The sequence below is a fragment of the Protopterus annectens genome, chromosome 3.part1, assembly GCF_019279795.1.
Source record: "Protopterus annectens isolate FY-2018-M chromosome 3.part1, PAN1.0, whole genome shotgun sequence".
Classification (NCBI taxonomy): Eukaryota; Metazoa; Chordata; order Ceratodontiformes; family Protopteridae; genus Protopterus; species Protopterus annectens.
The window spans coordinates 668,857,732-668,880,686 of record NC_056732.1 but is presented as its reverse complement, the minus strand read 5'-3'; the positions used below and the strand labels follow the sequence as shown (position 1 = coordinate 668,880,686).

Here is a 22,955-nt window from a genome sequence, read left to right as displayed (position 1 = left end):
TTCTGGGGAAGTCCAGCGTAATAGACAAATTGAACAAAGCCATATTATGGCTTCACGTGTGGTCCCCTCAGTCAAGAAGCTGTAGAAGAGATCTTCTGAAAATGGGGCCAGCCTTGCTGCGACCTCTTTGCTTCACCCACCAATACCACTAAGAGGCGATCTCTGCTTGACTTACAAAACCATGTCTGACCCAGCTCTGTTAGAAATGCTACATCTAATGAAATCCCAATCCCTCCGCACCACATGCTCCAGAGACCTCAACCTCATTACCGCAATCAACAAAACATGCTGGAGGGACAGGTTCATAACCCAGAGACTGCCCATGCTCTGGAACAGACTTCCCATACATGTCAAGCAGAGCACCTCATTGGCCCTCTTCAAGAGAAATCTTGATGAATGGATGAAAATAGAAACTTCACCCCGGGGATCACTCCAGTGGCTTTATTTGATAGAGGCACTGGGAACTGATGTTGGACGGCATTATGCCAGGGCACTTCTATGGGCTAGGCTTGTAAAGGCTCCAAGGCCATTAGCCTAGTACACACCTGTGAACCTAAATGCAACAACTACTTTGCCTTAATTCCCCCTCCATGGGAGTCCCCAAGGGATGCACTTGTTCACTATTGGCCGCCGGGACTTCTTTATGCCTTTCTGCCAATTCCACTAATCCCCAAATTTCTGCAAAAAGCAAGTTTGTTGAAGACAACAATAATCCTAATTATGCCCTATTGGCCTCAAGAGATTTGGTTTCCCTTCCTTCGGCCTCATGTTTGGGATGAACCATGGCTTCTGGACCCTGTTCCAGACCTGACTCATCTGTATGGGATGGTTCATCCCAATCTGAACAATCTCAAACTGGCTGCTCCAGTTCCCCAGATTGCCAGGTTTCCTTTCCTTTCATCTCCAGTCAGACACATTTTGTTATCTTTTCATAAATCATCTACATGTAAGCTGTACAAAGGGAAATGGAAGAGATTTATTTCATGGGCTAACACTAATCAAATAGACTGTTTTACTGCTCCCATTCCTTCTGTACTAAGCTTTTCAATGAAGGTGCTGCTGCAGCCATTGTTAGAGTTCAGTTGGCAGCAATTTCATACTTTCACATAGGAGAAAATGGGTTTGGTATCATGTCAGACAGACTTTGTAAGGCATTGTTGAAGGGAGCTACAATGCTGAGACCCCCATACAAAAACCTATTCCTACATTGAGATCTGCATTTCGTATTGTCAAATATTATCTGTCCTCTTTTTGAACCACCTGCTACCTGTGACTTAAAGTATCTAAACGCTCCTCTTAGTAGCCATTACCTCAGCAAGGAGAGTTTCAGAAGTGCAAGCTTTATCTGCCAAGCCATACCTGGTATTTCATAAGGACAGTTTCTTTACGCACCAACCCCTCATTTCTGCCCAAAGTTGTCTCTGAAAGAAACCTCAATCAATCGATCGAGTTACCAGTATTCTTCCCAAATTTCCAGAATAAAAGAAAATACTTGTTACATCTACTGGACTTTCATAGACAGTTATGTATCTACTTTCATAGAACTGCAAAAGTCAGACCAGCTGTTTGTTTCTTACTCTGACGCTAGGAAAGGCCTACCAGTATCTAAAGTTACCATATCTAAATGGCTTTCTGAATGGGTTTCCTTCATTTATAATTCTAAGAACAAAACTCTCACTACCCCTGCCAAAGCTCATTCCACCAGGGCAATAGCTACTTCTGCAGCTTTTCAGGCTAGGCTGCCTTTGGATAATATCTGTACCGTAGCAACATGGGCAAACCCATATAACTTTATTACTCATTGCAAAGTAGATTTGGCCTTCAGGAGTAGAGCTTCCTTTGGTTCTATGGTTCTGAGGAATATTCTCCCATGAGCCACCCAAGAATCAGGTAGCTTGGGACACTGTCCCACCAGTCAGAAAAAAGGTGAGATTGACAACATCACATAAAGAAGTCATGTATTTTCCATAATGTTCCATGTCTATTGTCCATCTCGGCCTTTATTCTCACAACCCACCCACAATATCCCCTGCCTATACTCCTGGGAGACCGAGTAGCACTAATTGAATATTATAGGACTCTATACCCCCAGAAACCACTTTTTTTACATTATGAATAGCTTTACTTCTAATATTAGTTATCATGGGCAAACAAAATCTGAGGGAGTTTGGGAACTGCATTATGGGTAAGGTAGAATGCCCACAAGCTTTGCTAAAGGCCTCCAGCTTTTGTAAAAGGCTGAGATGGAGCCGATGGATCGGATACGACCCACCAGTGAGAGTAAAGGCTGAGATGGACAACACACATGGAACATTATGGTAAGTACATAACTTCTTTTTTGGGTTGTGGTCATTATTCATCTTCGAAATGTTGCAGGTGATCTTGCCAAAATTTTGATAGGTCAAGGAGATGTAGTTTTACCATGTCATGACCATTATGGGTAACCTTGCCCTAGAGAAAGAACAGCTAGACACACAGTTTTTTTTTTTTTTTTTTTTTTTGGCCATTGAAGTGAAAGGTTGCTCTGCTGGCTTTGTTGTCACTTCACTTGTTTTTAGGTCTAGATCTTGAGAGTGCTTAAGAAACATACCCTTGTCTGGTTTATCATGTATCCTGTCATAAGTTTACTTTTTTTCAGGATGTCCCCAGGGTTACTTACCAGCTAATGGCGTATACCACAATGATAAACACCTTAAATATTTATTCTGTTTAAGGAAAGAACATAGTAAATCTAGCTGTGAGGTGAGCATTGTGCCATATTTAAATGTAAATAACCTCAGAAATCTCACCCAGAATTACAGTTTCATAGGTGCTTACTAGGCCAATGACCGCAAGGGACTTTTTAAGCCTAGCCATGCATCCCAAATCTCTGACAAGTTCTAGTATCCTTGGTAAGTGTAAGCAGGGGCTTGGGAGATGAAACATTTACAAACAGTGGCATGGGAGATGAACCATTTACAGGCTTGCTCTGTCCATTAGAGACATAGGTGGTAAACCAGGGATAAATTTCCTGTGCCTCATCCATTGTCCAAGTTGCACTGGAATTGTGTTGGGAAAGAAATCTGCTTCACATGGCTGGGAAGCTTGCTCCAAAGAAAGGGTAGTCTCTGGGATGCATACCTGTCTCTCCAGCAAGGCCTGTTTATATCACAGGAAAGATTTAAGTCCTTAGAATGGGTAATTCTGGTGCTGTTTGTTTTGCAGATATGCAGGAGGTCCATCAGGGTGGGGTATGACAATGCATTGTATGCTAGGCATAGATATCCCATCAACAGCCTGTAAGAGACAGAATACAGGGTTAGTGTTTGAGGTGGTCTACATAGGACATGCTACCCAAGCCCTGTATTCTTTTAGTGAGGAACCTCTGTGGACATTCCAGTTGTTGGATGTGCCTGATTATTTGCATACCAAAGGGGACATTGTACTTTGTGATGGGTTTGATGAATGTAGAATACAATGTAAAAATTACCTCTTTGGACTTAGATCCCATACCTTTGTTTCTAAGTTCCACAACATAGAATGATTTCCTCACTACTGTAGACACATGATGGTCAAAGGCTAGATTACTGTCTACATGTGTCCCCAAGTCTTTTACTGCTAAGTCGACTCTTAGGGGTGTGTTCTTAATGTGATCGTTACTGGGGTGGTTGACTTCCCAAAGGATACTGTTATGCATTTCTTGGCATTTAGTTTTAGTCCATGGCTCTGATACAAGCTGTTTGTCTGTGCAAGCCCTTCCAGGGGAACATTAGTGTTGATGGGTTATTCTGTGACTGCTCTTAATATGCAGTTGTCTGAAAATCTTGTTGGCCAGTGGCCCTTGACATCAGCATCGACTTTGGAGAAATAAATGCCAAAAAGGAACGGTCCCAGGACTGATCCCTGAGGGACGACGCTTGTGATTGGCCTCTTTGTGGAGGTGGACTCCTCAATCCTAACTTCATGGGTCCTGTCTGTGAGCCAACTGGCTATCCACCTGGTGACATAAGGGTTTATACCTAACCTCCTCAGTTTATCAACGATGCCTGAGTGGGTATTGTGTCAAATGCCTTGGCCAGGTCAAGGTAGCTAATGTGAACCGTTTTGCCCTCATCCATTGCTTTGGTGTCCTTCTCAAAGAAATCCACCAGGTTGAGTAAGCATGACTTGCCCTTGATGAAAACAAATTGGGATGGGTCCAGTGTCTGGAGGTTTACTATGTAATTATTGATCATTTCCATGATAATTCTTTCTACGGCTTTGCATATGAGACTTATGGGTCTATAGTTTCCAGGGTTTGTAGATGGCCCACCTTTGTGCAGAGACTGTTGCTGTTCTCCATTCATGAGGCATGAAGCCTGTTTGGAGAATACAGTTAAATAGCAATTCCAGGGGGCTTGATAGGTCATGTTTCATGCTAGAGGGCATCCTGGGATATTGTCTGAGCCCATTGATGCAGTGTTCATGGCCTTAGAGAGAGCATCAAGGACCTATTCCAAGGGGTAAAGTTAAAGCTGAATTTGTGTGCCAGTAGGTTTGCTATATCTTCTGACTCGGTATAGGTGGCACCATTAACAATGAGCTCTAAACACAATTGTGCATTGATGTTGAGGTTTCGGACATGGCTAAAAAATTCCTTGTGGTTGTCCTTTGCCCTTGAACAAATCTGCAATGGTATCACCCACTTAGACTATGGATATAGTTAACATCCTTGCAGATAAATTCAGCTCCCAACTTTTGCCTATTATTTCTTCCAAATTTCCCAGTATAAAATATCCAGTATGTACCCATTCCCAAGAAATAACATCTGAGCATATACTAAAAGTGCTTTCCAGGATCAAAAGCACCAGCTCTGTGGGTCCAGACAGCATACTTGTGTGTTCCTTGGTCAGTATGAAAGATTCCGTACCAGACCCCCTCATGAAACTATTCAGCATCATGTGGTCCATTGGATACATTCCAGAAGCTTGGAGAACAACTTTATAGTACCCTCCTATGAGGGAGGCCCACCTTGAACCCTGGCAATTATAGACTTGTCAACCTTTCAGCATAATTTACAAGGTTATGAAATGTATCATTATGAACCTCACCAGCAGAGACATAAGAAGCCTTCAGTCAGTTGTCCCAAATCAATTTGGCTTTGTAAAATGTATGGACTTATCACCCTCGCCAGCATGATTTGCAGGGTGATAGAATATATCATTGTGTTCCTCATTCACAGGAGCATAAAGAAACAGCTGTCCAAAAAGGTGTAAACTAGAATGGCTTTGTAAAAGGTAGATCATGCCTGGTAAACCCAGATTACTACTTTGAAAGAGTCACAGTAACACTATATGAGGGTAGCTGTGTGCAGACAATTTACCTTGATGTAAGTAAGGGCATTGACATTATACCCAAATCTGCCATCACTGGAAAATGGCCAAATCCAGTGTAAATCCCAATGGTAACAGCTGGATTGTCGACTGACTTACTGATAGAACCTAGTCGATCAGAGTTGGTACACACTATACTTTGAGGCTTATCGTGAGTTCTGTACCACATGGCTGTGTATTGGAACCATTTCTATTTGGCATTTACTTCTGTGATGTAAAATCTGACATTAAAGGCCTTTGTCTGACTAAGTTCATGGATGATTGCAAGCATGGAGCCAACATCAACTCTCCCAAAGATAGTCACATTCTTCAACAGGTCCTAATTCAGGCAAACCCATGATGATAGGATCTTGGTTTAAAGATGAGCACCAGAAAATGTAGCACCATGCATTATGGGAAACTGGAGCTCTTGCACACCTACCACATAAATGACAATCCTCTTAAAATGCATGCTGCCATTAGAGACGTAGACACCATCATGGATAATGAACTCTCCTTTTGCCAATACATATCCACTGTCATTAGGAAAGCCTTCTACTTCATCTAATTGATTACTACGGATATTTCTTCACAGTCCATAGAATTCATTATTTCCATCTGCTTATCCCTCATCAGGCTCATACTAAAATACGGTGTGCTGTTCAGCATACACCTGTCCAAGCACCTTACCCAGCTCTAAAAACCTGCAACAGTTCATCACCAAAAAAGTCTTGAGTATGAGTTCCATAAGTTTCTCACAGCATGTAAAATCCCTGGCTTTCTTCTGTGTCTCCTACCAATTCATACAAGGTGACCTCTGCCTGGACTGCAAAGCTGTAAAGGATCCAGTCCTGCTTGATCTACTACATACTGTATGAACCTATAATAAGAAACCATAGCAGGAAAGGCAAAGAACTTAATGTTTTTTCAGGAGCATAGCTGTCATATGTCTTCACTCCTGCTCTTTCTGCTTCCTTCTCATATTTCTTTTAAGACTGTGAAACAGAAAAAAGCACAGCGAACATTCTAAACACCATATCTTAAGTATGGAAGTTTCTTCAGGTGTCTTACAGGAGCAGGCAGAGGTGACATACCAAATAATATAACTCATTCTCTGGTAGGTGATACATAGACTGGTTCCCCTACTCTGCAGGTAAGCACCTGCTGAAAGTCTGTTGTCTTCTTTAACATCCTGCTTCTTGAACAGTGGGTTCCAGAGAGACAAGTATTGATAGAGCAGGCCATGTTAATCACCAGCAATTATGGTTAAAATGGCAGCTGATGAAAGGGCTTTCATAACTGAAATATGGCATCTCCCTCCTCAAATGTCAGTGCACTTGTGAATGAGCATGGATAGATGTAATTTAATTTAATTTTACTGGAGTACCCATAGAAAACCTACACTGTCCCCAGGGAGCAGAACATGCAGTTTCACACAGTGAGTAAAGCAGACATAAGCACAGATCCTGAAACTGTGAGGTAGAGGTCTTATTCACTAAGCCACCTCTTCACCTACAAAATCTTGTAGTAAGCCTGTATATGTTTTCAACATTTCTACAACTCAACTGGTTTAGACTTTTAATAGTAGTAATACAGTTAACTTTCAGTTAACTGGAACTTAAGCAACCGGCACGTTCAAGCAACCAGCAAAAAAATATCAAAGAAATCCAGTACAATTTTCATGTATTGCACTTTCTTTTTTCTCCATGCAGAAAAAAGAAGTTACGTACTCACCATAACATTCCGTCTGAGTAGTTGTACTTCATTTGTCTTCAACCTGTGGGTCTCTGATCCGAATTGGATCCAGCATGGCTGCATTCTCCTCCGAGCTCCAAGCTCCTCCCCTTGTCTCCTTCCTCCCCTTGTCTCCTTCCTCCCTTCAGATTGAGTTTGAGTGCTAACCACCGAAAACATACCCGTCTCAACAAGACCTCATCCTTCCTCGCATCCTGAAAGTCCTAATTCCCAGTTTGACCAAAAACATTTCTGGAGTAGCTATATTCCTATATGGTCAGTACCAAAGAGACAAGGTCAGAGGAAGGAGGGGGGATGGTTGAAGACAAATGAAGTGCAACTACTCAGATGAAACAGTATGGTGCGTACATAACTTCATTATCTGAAGTAGTTGACTTCATTTGATTTTCAACCTGTGGGACAGAGTCCCCAGCTACCAAACACATGGGTGGCCCTCATGGAAGGATATTCTGGAGCACCGTGGAGCCAAAGGATGCCCTGTTCCTTGACAAAATATCCAACTTGTAATGCAAAATGAAAGTATGAGATGAGGACCATGTAGCTGCAGCAAAAATATCATACAGTGACACTCTAGACCAAAAGGCCACTGAAGTAGCCATAGACCTTGTAGAATGCTCTTTTACCTGATCCAGAGGGAGAATTCCTTTAGAAGAATACACTTGAATGTAATGCATTGGAAAATCCAACGAGCAATTGTCACTTTAGAAATTGGTTTCCCTAAGAAAGGTCTTGAGCACGAAATAAACAATTGATCCGATTTACGAAAGGCTTTAGTCTTTTATGAACATTCAACAAATGCAATTTATATTCCCCTTTATTTTGAAAATTTGAGAAAAACACTGGTAGATTAATAGTCTGGTTAATACTGGCCTCTGACGCTACTCTGGGAAGGACAGAAGGGTTAGTGCGCAAGGATACTCTATCCTTATGAAATATCATATAGGGACCCTTGATGGATAGAGCTTGAAGTTCCGACACTCTCTTGGCAGAAGTAATGGCCACTAAAAAGGCAGTCTTCCAAGATAAATACTGCAAATCTAAGTTGCCATTTCAAAAGGTGGGGAGACGTAACGCCTGGAGCACAAAGGTAAGGTCCCGGGGCAGGGGGATCCTTAACTAGGGGTCTAAGTAGAAAAGTACCTTTAAGGAAGGACTTGCAATGTTCTGAAGAGGCTAAAGAAGACCTATTTTCCCCCACATGAAAGTTAGAAATAGCAGCCAGTTGAACTTTCACTGTGGAGAAACTGGCCCCTTGACGAAAAATTCCTGCCAGAAACTCTAGTACTGCAGACACTGGAGCTGTGAAAGGATCTACGGTATGCTGTGAGGCCCATATAGAGAAACATTTCTATTTGCTATGATACACCTTTCTGGTGGAAGACTTGTGAGGTGCCACCAAAATAGCCTTAACTGGAGAAGATAAACCAGGAGTCCTAACAGTCATGTGAACTGGAGCAGCCAAGCAGTGAGCTTCAGACTGTCCAGGTCTGGATGAGGAATCCCTGAGGGATGAGAAATGAGATCCAGAACTGGATCTGTTTGTGTCTTTCGGCTTTTCTCGGTTAGGGGTCGCCACAGTGGAACTCTGGTCCGCTAATGATTGGCAGTTGATTTTTTACGTACCGGCTTGCCAGGCCTGACGCACTACCTTCAACGAAGGTACGCCCTTTCGCGCATGTCTCCACGCAGAAGACGCTCTAGCTGAGAATCGAACCGGACAGCATCTTACTAGTAAATGAGACTATAAGGAGGGGAACCAAACTTGGCAAGGCCAGAATGGGGTGATGAGGATCACCGTGCTCCCCAGCCTGTGAGCTTTCTGAAGAAACTTTGAAATTAGGGGTAACGGAGGATAAACTGCTTCTGCTGTCAGAACTTCGGCTTGAAGGACATACAGGACGTGCATTTCTAAACTGCATATCCTGTCTCGGTGAGGAGAACTTTCATTTGAATGGTGTTCAATTGAGCCCCATGAATTCTAGAATCTGAACTGGGACCAGTGATGATTTGTTTTGGTTGATAACAAATGAACAACCAGTCGTCAAACAGCGAGTAATCCACCAAAAACCCCCAAAATGCAGCAGCACAGCACAAGATGGATATCTATGGCAGAAAGGTAGTACACAATTGATAAAATTAAGTCCTGGTTTATTTTGAGGTAAGTGTTTTCGCAGTGATCAACACTGCTTCTTCACACACCAGATTACAACAAACAATTTACATTTATACACGCCAATAAAATTAATTATCCTATCAGATTGGAAAGAAAATCCCTCCAAAAATGACTGAAAGCAAAAGCAACCCTCCTTGTAATTAAAGAAGTACTACTAAAAACAAATACATTCAGACAATTGTTTCACTTTAACCTCCTTGATTTCAACACAGTTTTAAAGGGACATGATCATTTAACCCAAGTCCTCTGTGTGCCCCAAGTCTCAGGATCCATTGTAATTCTATATTCTCGGTCCTGTTAATAAGATCACCCTTTCTTACATGCCCAACAAGTACATGTTAGACTTGGAATGAGAATGTATGCTCATTCCCAGCCTGCATTGTGTGCTTGGCTAAGGCACTATACTCGTAGCCCTTTCTGATGCAATACATGTGGTCCCTCAACCTCTCACTAAGACGCTGCTTGGTTTTGCCCACATAAAATTTAAAACAGAGCCTACAGTTGGCCACATATACAACACTTTTGGTATTACAATCGGCAGCTGCTTTGTGTTGCCATAAGTGGCCAGACTCCGGGTGCTTGAAATATCTCGACTCATCAACAGTCTCTCAGAAGGCACAGGCCCCACACCTATGGGTGCCCAACCGACAAACGTCTTTTTGTCCTCCGCCGACATGGACTTTGGGCCGACTCAGCGACTTCCTTCACCAAGTCTTACTGTAATCAAATGACGAGAAGGTCACTGAAGCATACACCAGTTTCCCAAAATGCTCCATCGCCCTTGATTTTCAATCAGGAGGGTGAACCATGGAGCTCTCCTGTGCTAGCTCCTTCTTGCTGGCAGCTGCCACACCCATAGCATCCATTGGGGACCCCTTATTCCAGCACATCCTGTCTGATGGCGGACTCAGCACCTTGTCAGAGCACTTAGGGATAGGATCCACGGTGTCCAGTTCCTTCCATGCCCTAGATGTTATAAGGTCCACTTAAGGATCTCCAGGAGGGGACACCCAAGAGGTAGATGGGCCCGTGCTGAACACCTCCAGGAACATTGAATCGTCCGAGATAGGTTTTGGAGCAGACCACCCCCCCACTGGCAGAGAAGTTCCATGATGTCTCCAAAGGAGGCATCCTTGGGGGGTGACCATGGAGAACCTTCTCCCTCCTTTAAGTCAGTGTCTTCAGTGAGGGACTCTGGTGAAGAGTCTAAGTGCCTCCTCTTACACAACCATTTGCAAGGGACCTCCTCTGTTGGACTCTCTGTAGAGGACTTGCAAACTTCTTGTTGTTCCCGTGGGGGAGCCTCCTGAGGCAGAATGGTCACGGGCTGTCCCTGAGATGGCAAGACGGTCGGGACCACACCCAAAGCCGAGGGGGTCTGGATGGACTCTGAGGATGAGATGGTCAAGGGTCTCGAAATCGAGAGAATTCTCTCCAACATGTCAAAGACTGAAGGGGATTGAATCTACTAGGAGATACCATTGGGGGCCTTCCCCCTCTGACCCGGCAGGGGAGTTAAAGCTGAGGCTCTAGGAGCCGAGATGCCAAAAGGGATACTGCACTCCAAAGCAGTCGGAGCCTACAGCACCCATTCAGATCCAATCCCGAGACACTCTCAAGGCAATGGCACTGACCCCGAGGGGCCTCAGATCCAAGGATTCTGAAACCGAAGGTCGGATTGGAGAAGGAGTTATAGGTGAAAAGAATGGCTGTGAGCTCCCTCCTCCAGAGAGAGAGGGTGCAGGCAAGACCCCCATCTGGATCTGGGTGTGGATAAAGCTCCACATCATCTTGTCCATCTGCGCTTTGCTCAGGCTCTAGGTGAGCAGGAAGAAGATGCCACCGAAACAGGTCTAGAATGCCAGTAGGGAGAGGACCTAACTGGGAACTGAATAGGGGTTTCCTCCAGCTCAGGGGAGAATCTAAGGGACCGCAGCAGCCGAGGAGACCCAGGCCTGGTTGGAGGCCTTACTTTCAGTGGAGGACCTGCCTGAACCAAGCGGTCAGGGGACCGCTTTCATGGCTTGTCCTTCTTGGCCTTCTCTCCCTCCCCAGACCTCTTTGCAAGAGTTTGAGTCCCAGAGGCTGGGTAGGAGGAGGACAATGCAGCTGCTGCTGTTCCCCCAGAGGGAGATGAAAGTGCTACTGTCCCGGAGGAGGGAAGTAGGCCTTTCAGAATTAGTTTGAACCGCCTGTCTTTCAGTGCTCTGGGGTTGAACCCAGCACAGATAGGACAGGAGGTCTGAAGGTGCTCTGCTCCCAGACACACCATGCACAGAGTGTGGCCATCTGCTGGGGAAAGCTTCTAACCACACTCTGTGCATTTTCAGAAACCTAATTTAGGGGCTTCTGACATCCCTAGACAGGCCAAGACACGCACACGATAGAAACGATAGAAAAAGGAACGGAAAATAAACTTTTTTTTTTTTTTATTTTTTGAACTGACTGTCGCGGGGAGTTAAAGAAAAAGGTAAAGAAGGAAATTGAGAGAAGATTATCAAAAAAATTTTACTTACAAAGACCCAACTAACGCTAAGAGCTCGGACCATGCTTGTTGCTTCACTAATGGCAAATGTGATCTGGGGGAGGAAGGAGACTGGGGGCATTATGGGTAAGGGGAGGAGCTTGGATCAGTAACTGGAAAATACGGCCATGTCAGATCCGATTCAGATCTGAGATCCACAGGTTGAAGATCAAATGAAGTCAACTACTTCAGATCATACATTATGTTTTTAGAGTTTTAAAAAGGAAGATATGAGTAAATTCCCTCTCTCCTCAACTTGAGAACAAGTCAAACCAAACAAATAATATAGGGTACATTATTAGTCAGACCTCTTTTTAATAGTAACTCTCAAGCAACCAGAAACTACAGTTATCTGGCATTTACCAAACCCAATGGGTGCCGGTTAACTGAGAGTTTACTGTACAGATATCCATGGACTGAATGCTAGTAGGCCAGACACTGATCCTATGTAATCACTAAGTTACAGGGAGCAGATTGAAGGCAACTGATAAAAGGGAAATGAGTAGGTAGGTATTTGAGTATCAGATATCAGTCTCCAGGATGTCAGCTGAGCTTCCTGCTTTTGATATTTTATTGTGCCTAGTTTTATCTATGGATATATTAAGCTGGTGCAGTAGGTATCCATAGCTTCATTGACTGTGAAGCCTTCCATACCTGGGTATGTACAGTAAAACAAACAAAAAATAGTTTATTTTCCTCTGTCATTCAGTCCAGATGAAGAAAATAGATACCAGACTGGCCCTTCAGTAGGTATGTATACAGTTATAGACATCAAGGATGGCAGCTACAGGATATTGCAGAGTTCTTCCTTGGGGGATATTTCTTGTGAAGATGCCTTGAATTTGATGATTGACAATTTTGGTTGACCTTCCAGACATTTATTCTCACCTTAAAAGGCATGCAAAGCTTGAAGATATTACTAGAATGTAAGATACTAGCTATTCTTCCAACAGACTTTATGAAACATTTTCTGAGTTTTTCTTAAAGTTGTGCTCTCAGCTTCCTTTCAAGGAAAATTATTTGTTCTCCTGTTAAGTGCACAATGTTACCTATAGGTCATGGTCTGTTTAATATAGAAAGAAGAAACAATATAATTGTAGACAGTAACAGCAGCAGGTTTCTTTTTGCCAGATACCAAAACACACCAACCCTAGGAGGAATTTATTTGTAAAAGAAAAAAAAAAAGGAATTTATTTGTAAAAAAAACATCTAATTTCACTCTAATGAAAGGAAAACAAAGGAAGGTGCCAAGGTAGGAATCAGGAAGGCAGAATTAAGAGCACTGTGCATCGACAAGAGGACAGAGATGGAAAAGGTGGAGAGGCAGCCCTTAAGGAGAATAAAGAATACAGACACTTTTAGCTACCTCCCTGAATTCTGAAGAACCTGATCAGTATGCTGAATGACCTGATGAAGATCTTCAACAGACTGTAAAGGACTTGCAGGTTCATGATGACTGGAGGATATTGGGTGTGGTACTATTGTACAAGGAAGAAGCAGCAGACCTTTTAAATTACCATCTTGAATGGGAACAGTACTAAAGAAAATACTGACAGAAAAGTTGGTAACATTAATAGAGGATAAATATCTCTAGGCCACCAATTACATATGTTTGTGATTAGAAGGAGATGTCACTCAAACCTGATCCAGTTTTATGACTGGGCTATTGGTTAAGTTGACAGTGTTGAACCTAAGCTATATATATATATATATATATATATATATATATATATATATATATATATATATATATATAAAACCTAATATATATATATATATATATATATATATATATATATATATATATATATATATATACACGCACACACACGTGTGTATATATATATATATATATATATATATATATATATATATATATATATATATATATATAGTTTTCCCAGACTTCAGCCAGATCTTTGATTGGTTCCACTTAGAAGATTGACAGGAAAACAGGACGTGCCATTGGTAGCATCGAGTTTGAGGAACTTTAATGCTGCTTGGCTGAATGGTGGTACACAGAGAGTTGTGATGTGCATGATTTCAGGATCAAGAAAACCCATTAGAGCAGTGTGTCAGAGGTCAATTCTGGGTCAGATTTTCTTCAGTGTACTTATGTTAGGCATCTTTGAAGGAACAGAGAATATGATCAACATCTTCACTAAAAACACAAAGGTAGGTGTGACAACACAGGACTGTAGGTTGAAAGGTTGAAGAAGGATTTAGAAAAGTTGACAAAGTTGACAGAAAGGTGGCAGTTGACATTGTGTAGACAGACACAGTGTATGGCATTTGGGCCTCAATTACCCCAGCATGAAGTATACACATGGAGAAGTAAAACCCGTGGCTCCCATAGCAAGAAAAGGATCTGATGGAATTAATAAAATCTGGAATAGAGTAGAAGAGTGAGAGAGCAAAAGTCACAGCACATGTAATGCTGGCATGCATACCTAGGGGGGCTGATTCAAGAAACAAAGTGTTAGTATTTTCACCCCACATATCCCTGGTCAGTCCAAATATTTAATACATTATGTAGTTCTGGAGTCCATACAAGGAAAGAGACACCATGCTATCAGAACGACTCTGTGGGAGAATGTCACCAGAAATGTGCATGCGATGGAATGGAATGACATGGTCAGGGGACTAGTGGAGCTGGTATGCTTATCATCAGAGTTCAGAAGAGGGGATGAAACATAATGTGGACAAAAGTCATGCCAGGCAGATAGAAAGGAATCATGATAATCGAAAAACAAAAGGGGGGGGGGCAAAGGCAGTAGACTGCAGGAACTGACTCTCTAAAAGTATTTCTTCAGAATGGGGCTTATAGATCCAAGAAATGAGATATCACAGTGGATAATACAGAGAAAATACACAAATGCATTCAAGAGAGACACATGATAGGTGGAAAAAATGTTTAATGGGAAGATAAGAATGAAGGGGATATGGGATATTAAATGCAGTTAATAGGCAGAATAGGATTATTGTCTTTTGTGATCAAGCTAATGTAGCATTCTCTTATGAACTGCAAAAAATTAATGTCCAGAAGTAGACAAATTGGATGCTCTGGACAATTTCTCTTTACTAAAAACAACAGGATGGACTTCGGCAACCCGAACCAAACTATACAAACTTGAAAAATGACTAAAGCGAAGAGTAGAATGACCACAATGGCAAATAATTATTTGCCATTGTGGTCATTCTACTCTTCGCTTTAGTCATTTTTCAAGTTTGTATAATTTCTCTTTACTAGTCCAATAGCCAAAATGTAATTATCAATTTATATAGTGCATCATTTATTATGTAGGTCCTAATGATTCCATGACCCTGTCTGTGGAACTATTCCTCTTATTTGTTTCATAAAAACAATTCATTAGACTATAACAAAATTCCAGACATTTTCAAATGTAACAGCAATCAGGCTCAGCTGTGGTTCTACTTAATGGCATGTCTTTCAGGTTTTAAGGATGGTAGGCTACAAAGTATGAGTGCCTTACTTGGGGCTACCATATATTTTAAATTATGTACAACATTTGTAAAACACCAGAGTGAGAGAGTGATGACGTTTTATCTAAGGAACACAGTAACATGGTGTAATAAAGCTATAATTTCATCCTTAGAAGTGCTCTGACATCTGATATTGTACATGTATTTTATGAGCAATTAAGTGATTGTAGAGCATGGACTGGTATTTCAAGTTGTTACACACATTTCTGAAGGCTATGTAAGAAGTAACAAATCATGCTGTCATGAGGATGGGCTTCTCAATACCATGTAGAAGCACTGAATGCTCTGCCTACGACCTCTTTGTGGGTTTTATGCAGCATTACAAGGAGCAGAACGGGTGTTGTTAGCTTCCTGGATGTATCATATAGGTTCATAGGTAGGTACTAGGCTATCGGCCCGAGGGCCTACGTAAGCCTAGCCAGCAAGGTTCCATAGCTTACGCCACCCAAGAAAGTTATTTTCCTGTGCCACTGTCCAGCAGAGACACAGAAGTGTGATCCCCAGGGTGTATTTCCCATCCACTCATCAAGATTTTTCTTGAAGAGTGCTAATGAAGAACTTTGCTTGACATAGATGGGTAGCTTGTTCCAGAGTATAGGAAGTCTCTGGGACAGGAATCTATCCCTCCAGCATGTCCTGTTTATTGTGGTGACAAGGTTTAGGACCCTAGAGCGTGTATTTAATATATATAATACAATGACAATGATTATGAAGTGCTTTCAGGTACTCATGTAGATACATTCATGAGCAACTTTAAATGAGACATGGTCAAATTTGTGAGAGAAAAAGGCATGGTGTTTATACATGTCTGCCTCAGAGGTATAGGTCTTTCATCTTTCTAGAAGTATTGGAAACATATGTACATTAACCATCAGTTTTGTTGTTAAGGGGGTCATACAGCCTTTTTGGCTTATTTATAAGGCCTAACCTAGCTATTTGAATGCCTACATTGACTCTGTACAATTCATGCTATCTCTTTCAAGAATGGTAAACAATGGTCACTTTATCATACCCCAGAATTCACCACATCATGCAATTACTCAGGTTCAGGTTCGACACGTACACATATGACACAGTTGTAATACACACAGGTGTAAACAACTTGAGATGTACCTCACTGGACTACATGAAAAGAGACATGATGGTGTTCTTGGGATATGTGTCTGAGGCAGGTTTGAACCTAGCCTTTAGTAGTATTCTACCATCACCACAATATGAACAAAAGATAGTAGAATTCAATAACTGGCTTAGATTCTGGTGTAATTCAAAGACGGTACAATATATATCAGCTTGGGAAGAGATGGGAAATGGTCCCAACTGACTTGCCAAGGATGGTCTGCATCTTTATGTCCAAGGTTTTCATATATTAGCTAAATCCTTGTCCACCTCCATAATGCCTTTTGCAGGCAATGTCAGTCTTCTAAAGCATCCAATGTAACTAACCAAAATAATTAATGTATTGCTGCTCAAAACTCTGCAAGCACTTCTTTCCTTGGAAGATACCAATATATGCATCATTGTCACAGAGACCTGGCTTTGGACTATTGAAAGAATTCCATCAGTGCAGGGTTTTTATGCCTGTTACACATTCAGGCTCACTCCATTAAGCAAATGTACTAAAAGTGTCAGTGTCCCTATATTCTTAAAAAAAACCTTCATCACCAGACTCATTAGACAAGAAAATGGCCTAGAACTCCTCCATGTTGATCTTACTATTAACAAATCCCTTCACCATTTCATAGGTAAATTTAGGACCTCTGTGTCCCCCTTGGTTAATACCGCCTACGTAACTGGTATAGTGTCACTGTGTATTAAGCCAGACACCCTTCTCCTAGAATACTTCATAAACTGGGAGTCTTTTACATCTTTAAACATGTACACCCAAGAGATTTCTGAACTTTATCAATACAAACCCCCTGGACCAGCTAGTCCACATCCCAACTAGGTATGATAACATCCTGGACTTGACCGTTACCAATATGGTATAGAGATTTTCTCCACGCCAATTGTAACTTCTTCCCTAGTCAAATCAGACCAAACATTCATCACATTCACTATAAGACTGAAGTCTCTAGCATGTTCCAATATCACAGTATTCACAGATTATGTGAAGACTCATCTACTAAAACTGAGTGATGACCTGGCTAAATTTAAAAGCCCTTTCCATCTTGATGACCCCACTGCTTATGCAAAGTCCTTCACTGCAAAATTGTGTACACATGTAAACAGCTGCACAGTTGCATTTGTTTCCCCTCAGAAACAAATACAAGGTCAAATTCCAGAATTAACCCTTACTGTAGACTCCACATATAAACAGGTTCTATAATAAAAAGAAACTCATTGCACACAAAAATAAATATAACCCTCAAGATGCCAAAAACATTCTTGCCAAACTAAACAAGGAACTCTGAACCACAATCAAATCAAAGAATGCTAGGTATGAGGTTAAAATAGTAACACAGGTGAAGGATAGCCACAAAACCTTCTTTAACATTGTTAATAGGCTCTACAATAAAAGGAGAAAAAAAAACTTAATGTACAGAAAAATAAAAATAATCTCAAGATAGCAAAAACTAAATCAGGAACTCCAGACCCTTATCAAATCAACCAAAGCCAGATATGGTGTAAAATAGCCACTCAGGTGAAGGATAACCACAAAACCTTCTTTTAATTATGTTCAAAATGTCATAAACAATACCCAGCACTGTGCGGAGCGAATAGTAAATTTTCTATCTTTAAACCTAGAGGATATATGCAATCCAATATTCTCAGATCTTGGAATGTGTCCAAGATCACATACCCACATTTAATACTCCCTCACATTTCACAAGAACAAGTTCTCAAGGCACAGTTTAAGCCTGTGAATGCTAGATCACTGGGGCCAGATAACATATAAGGCTACTTACTAGTCAGCCTGAAACATGACTTGTCTGATACCCTACAGAAGCTATTTAACATCAGCCTCAAAACAGGCTTCATGTTGGATGAGTTGAGGACAGCACCAGTCATTCCCTTACATAAAGTCGGGGCTTCAACAGACCCAGGTAATTATACACACATAAGCCTGACTAGTCTTATCTCTAAGGCTGTGGAAAGGATCATTATTGAATTAGTAAATAAGGATACAGGCAACCTACAGACTCCCAACCCAACCCAGTTCAGATTCATCAAGGCCTGGTCCTGCCTACACTTATCCTGGTTGACTTTTTTTAAAAATGTTGCCGAAAAAAAGGCCAGGAGAAAACAGTGCACAATGCATAGGTGTTCAACACCATCCCACACTCATGTATCAAAGACAAATGATCCCAGTTAATGTCAGGCCCTCTAACTCCTTGGATAATGAACTGGATCACAAATAGAAGCAAAGAAATTACTGTAGGTGTCTGTACCTCTTCCAAAAGACCTGCCACTTTTGGTGTACCCCAGGGTTCAGTCTTTTCCACTCTTTTGACATTGAATTCTTGAAGGTCAAAGCTAATGTTAAGGGTCAGTGGATGACCAAATTTGAAGATGACTGCAGAACTGATGCCATCATAAACTCCCCAAAAGGCTCCAAGATCCTCCAAGAGGGCTTATCTTTAACAAATAACTGGTGTCAAAACCATGGACTACAACTAAATGCCAAGAGGTATATAATCATATTCTTTGGCAAGCACGACTTCCCTCATAAATATCAAATTGACAATGCACTCCTGAATATTGATCCCTTGGTTAGGGATCTAGGAAATTATGTTTGTTCACAAAGAATTGTCCTTTATCACCAAATATCCATCGTTGTAAGGAACTCTGAACCACGATCAAATCAAAGAACGCTAGATATGAGGTTAAAATAGTAACACAGGTGAAGGATAGCCACAAAACCTTCTTTACCTTTGTTAATAGGCTCTAAAATGAAAAATAAAAGTAACTCTCAAGATGGTAAAAACTAAACCAGGAACTCTGGACCCTTGCATCCAGATCCAGGGGTGAGATCATTTTACTCTACTCAGCACTCATTAGGTCAGCCATTGAGTGTAAAGCCCCTTCAGTATGTACCTGTCTAAACACTTGTCACAAATAGAATGACCACAATGCTTTCTCATTAAAAATCAAGGGAATAAACTGTAAAACCTATGCAATTTAGAAAAACATCATTTGGCACAAAAGGGCAACTTTATTCAAACCCAGGAACAATGTGTAAAACCTGGGATGAACTAGCTCTTCAGCATGTGCCTTGAGGGTTCAAAAGTTTTGAACACAGTAACACACTTGAATAGTTCATCAATTGGAACACATTGTTAAATAGAACAACAGAATTACCAGAATGCATATGAATTTAAATGAGAACATGGAGCAAACTTAATTCAGTTGAAACACTACATTGATGATTTATTTTTTATAGCTCAGGGCCCACAGGAACAGTTTGTTGGTTTTATGCAGGCTATACAGAGGAATCCCTTTGATCTGTCTTATACTTATAACATGCATAATACGGTTAAGTATTTGGATGCTGAGTTGTATAATGTTAATGACACAATGCATTCAACATTGTATAGAAAATGAACTGTGAATTCCTTTATTGTACGCATCTAGCACACACCCTGGCCACTTGATAAGATCACTCCCGTATGGTGAATTCTATAGGGCTAGAACTTTATGTTCAGATGCGATTAATTTCCATATAGCAGCTGTGGATACAGTTGATTGAGATATTATTATCTAGGGGTTATAATTACAATCTTCTCTTTACTATGTGGCAGAAGGCTGTAGATGGAGAGATCCAGTTTACTCAGAAATATAAACTTGGTAAAAAGGTGTTTGGGAATTATAACGGGGAACAGGAAGATGCACATTTTGTGACTCGTTATACTCAGTTTGTTGAAGGTGTATCACGTATCTTGAGGAAAGATTGGTATATTATTGCATCGGATGTTATATATAAGAATTTGAAACTGAATATTTCATATATAGAAATTTACCTTTCATAGCAAGTAGAGTTGTACACACGTGGGTAGTGAGGTTTTGGAGTCTTAGTATAAGGGATGCACTGCTTTGTAGTTACATGGATCAGGGAACTACACACATCATTAATGGGAAGCTGTTCAAAGTTCCAGGAGTATTTAATTGCTATCAAAAAATTATGATTTATGGGTTACTTTGACTCTGTAATAAATTTTACATTGGTAAGATCATACGTCAGTTTAGGATGAGGATATGTGAACACGTCCAAGATGTCAAAAATAATTCTCCTACCAGGCCTGTAGCATCCCATTTTTTTAAATATCATAATAATGATTCAGATTTATTGAGATTCTTTATATGTATGTGCTGACATGTTCTGATTTATATTTAAAGCCTTCTGTTATATTATTCATTACAGAAGGAAAATTGGTTTATTTTCACTTATAATATTTTGCAACCAAATGGCCTTAATAATAAATTACTTATGAAATATTTACTGTAGCAGCTTTGGAAGTATCTTGGAACCTCATTTCATAGAAGTTAGGATATGTATGTTTTTGTATTCAACTGGCTTATTATTATTATTATTATTATTATATAAACTCATTTGTTTCAGACGAGTTATTTTTGGTTTTTTTTTTTCATTTCGATTCATATGCTTTCTGGTACATTCTATTATTCTATTCTGTTTGGAAATGTTCTGGTTCAGGAACTATTTGGGTGTTATATTGTGTTTGGAACTTTTGAGCTTTGAAGGTGTATGCTGAGGCGCTGGTTCATTTTGGTTTTTACACATGGTTCCTAGTTTCTAATAAAATTATGTTTTTGTGTACATGATGTTTTTCTACATTTTGGGGTGTAGAAGAGTTTATATTTTGCAGCAATCATGAAAGTTGCATTTGTAATATGTAAAAACTATGCAGACTGCCTCAAAACCTTTTCCCTCTTCTCCGTATCATACAGGCTACTGAGAAATGACTTGCGCCTCACATATCGAGTGTCAACATAACTATTACAGATTTGCAAGTCCAGTGGTATCATAAACACTCACTCAGGGAGTCTCAGTCTCTTTTGTCACCTCAGTAGAATATGTTGAAGGGATAGGTATGTATTGCAGAGAATGCCACGTATGTGGTACTGTGTTCCACACCACATAAAGTAAAGTACTTCTCTTACTCTGTTCAAATGTAATTTGAATGAATGGATGGGTAACCACACATTCACCCCTGGATTAGCATCCCTGCCCCTTACTGATAAGGGGAACATGTAAATGACCCAACATACCCTTGTCCAGCCCATTTCCAGGTTACTTATTTGAAAAATATAAGGACTAAAAACTAAATGGGAGTGTAAGGCTAGGCTTCTTAAGATCCTCACAGATTGATAACCTGATAAGTACCTATGAACTACATGTGGATGAAGAAGTTAGGTGACAATGGCAGGCAACTCCACAGAGTTTTGGTCGCTCTCCAACACATTCATGGGCTCATTCCCTGAACTCCAGGAACATCTGGTACAGCAGGCTGCAATTCCCATTATTAGATACCTTATGGAATCTTGATCTCTCCAGCCAGTGCCATCCTCAGAGATGAGCAATGGTTTCTAATTTGGCTGCCTTTTATTTATTTTTTCCTAAAAAGAAGGAGTAGGGACCTATTCCAGGTCCTGACATCTCACTAGCTTTGTGAAAAAAAGTTCAAAGTATTGAATGCTCATGTTATTCTTATCTGATGGAAAAGGCGATCTTGTAATCTTGACTGTCCTGAACTGTTGTATCTCTGTTTTTGTCCTGTAGGCTAACAGTGAGTTTGTCAGATTGTGAGTGAGGAATCCCCATCATTAGTTCACATCCTTGTCTTATGGCTTTTTCGTTGTGCCAGCTGTTTTCATAAAATACTTGGTTCCAGTATTTACCCAACAGGGAAGTTGGTGGAGTACATATCCAGAAGTCTGTGCAATGGCAGCCTCAGTCATTGAAAAGCTTAATGCATGCCATCTCACAGGCTGCAGAGAGTGCTTATGTACATACATCTAAGATAAGTATTATATTGCTACCATATGGCAGAACACCGTTCCTGTATTTGATTTGTTATTGTAAGTCTGAAAGAGCACAACCTAATTTTGAAGACATTGCTTAAGTTCTAAACATCCCCAAAGAGGATATAGGCTACCTAGAAAATTCCACTTGCCTAGTTTGCAAATAAACATTAAAGAGTTCAGAGGATTAAAGAAATGTGTAGAATACTATAAGACTAAGAAACACCAACAAAGCTTTATTAGAACAGATAATCATTTAAGTGTTTTTTTTTCTTTTAGGAACTTGTAAAGACTGTAAGCTGTGGAGGAAATTATCTTCTAAACATTGGACCAACAAAAGAGGGTACAATTATTCCTGCCTTTGAGAAGACATTATTAGATATTGGAACATGGCTTGATGTCAATGGAGAGGCCATATATGCAACAAAGCCATGGAGAGCTCAGAATGATACTGTCACTCCTAATGTATGGTAGGTCATATTCACCTGTATTGTTTGCTGGTTTCAAGGTTTGTATTTGCATGCAGTGTTTTGTTTGTAGAAAGAAAGAAGGAAAATGTATAGAAACTGTGAATGTACTTTATTTATCATATCTGTACACTTGCATACCAGTTTCGAAAGCATGGTGCAGTTTTCACTTTCTTTTCATTATAATGTTTATGTTTAAAATACTTGTATATCCTAGTGTATGT

General features: G+C 40.6%; 1 protein-coding gene across 1 annotated transcript in view; it reads left to right on the top strand.

Annotated features, from left to right (window-relative positions):
• The window catches only part of LOC122798247 (tissue alpha-L-fucosidase-like), a 348,960-nt gene that overhangs the window by 281,407 nt on the left and 44,598 nt on the right, over positions 1–22,955 (top strand). The window contains exon 6 of the mRNA XM_044067037.1: positions 22,544–22,734. Within this exon, the coding sequence (XP_043922972.1) occupies positions 22,544–22,734 (191 nt within the window). The remainder of the gene's footprint in view (positions 1–22,543; positions 22,735–22,955) is intronic.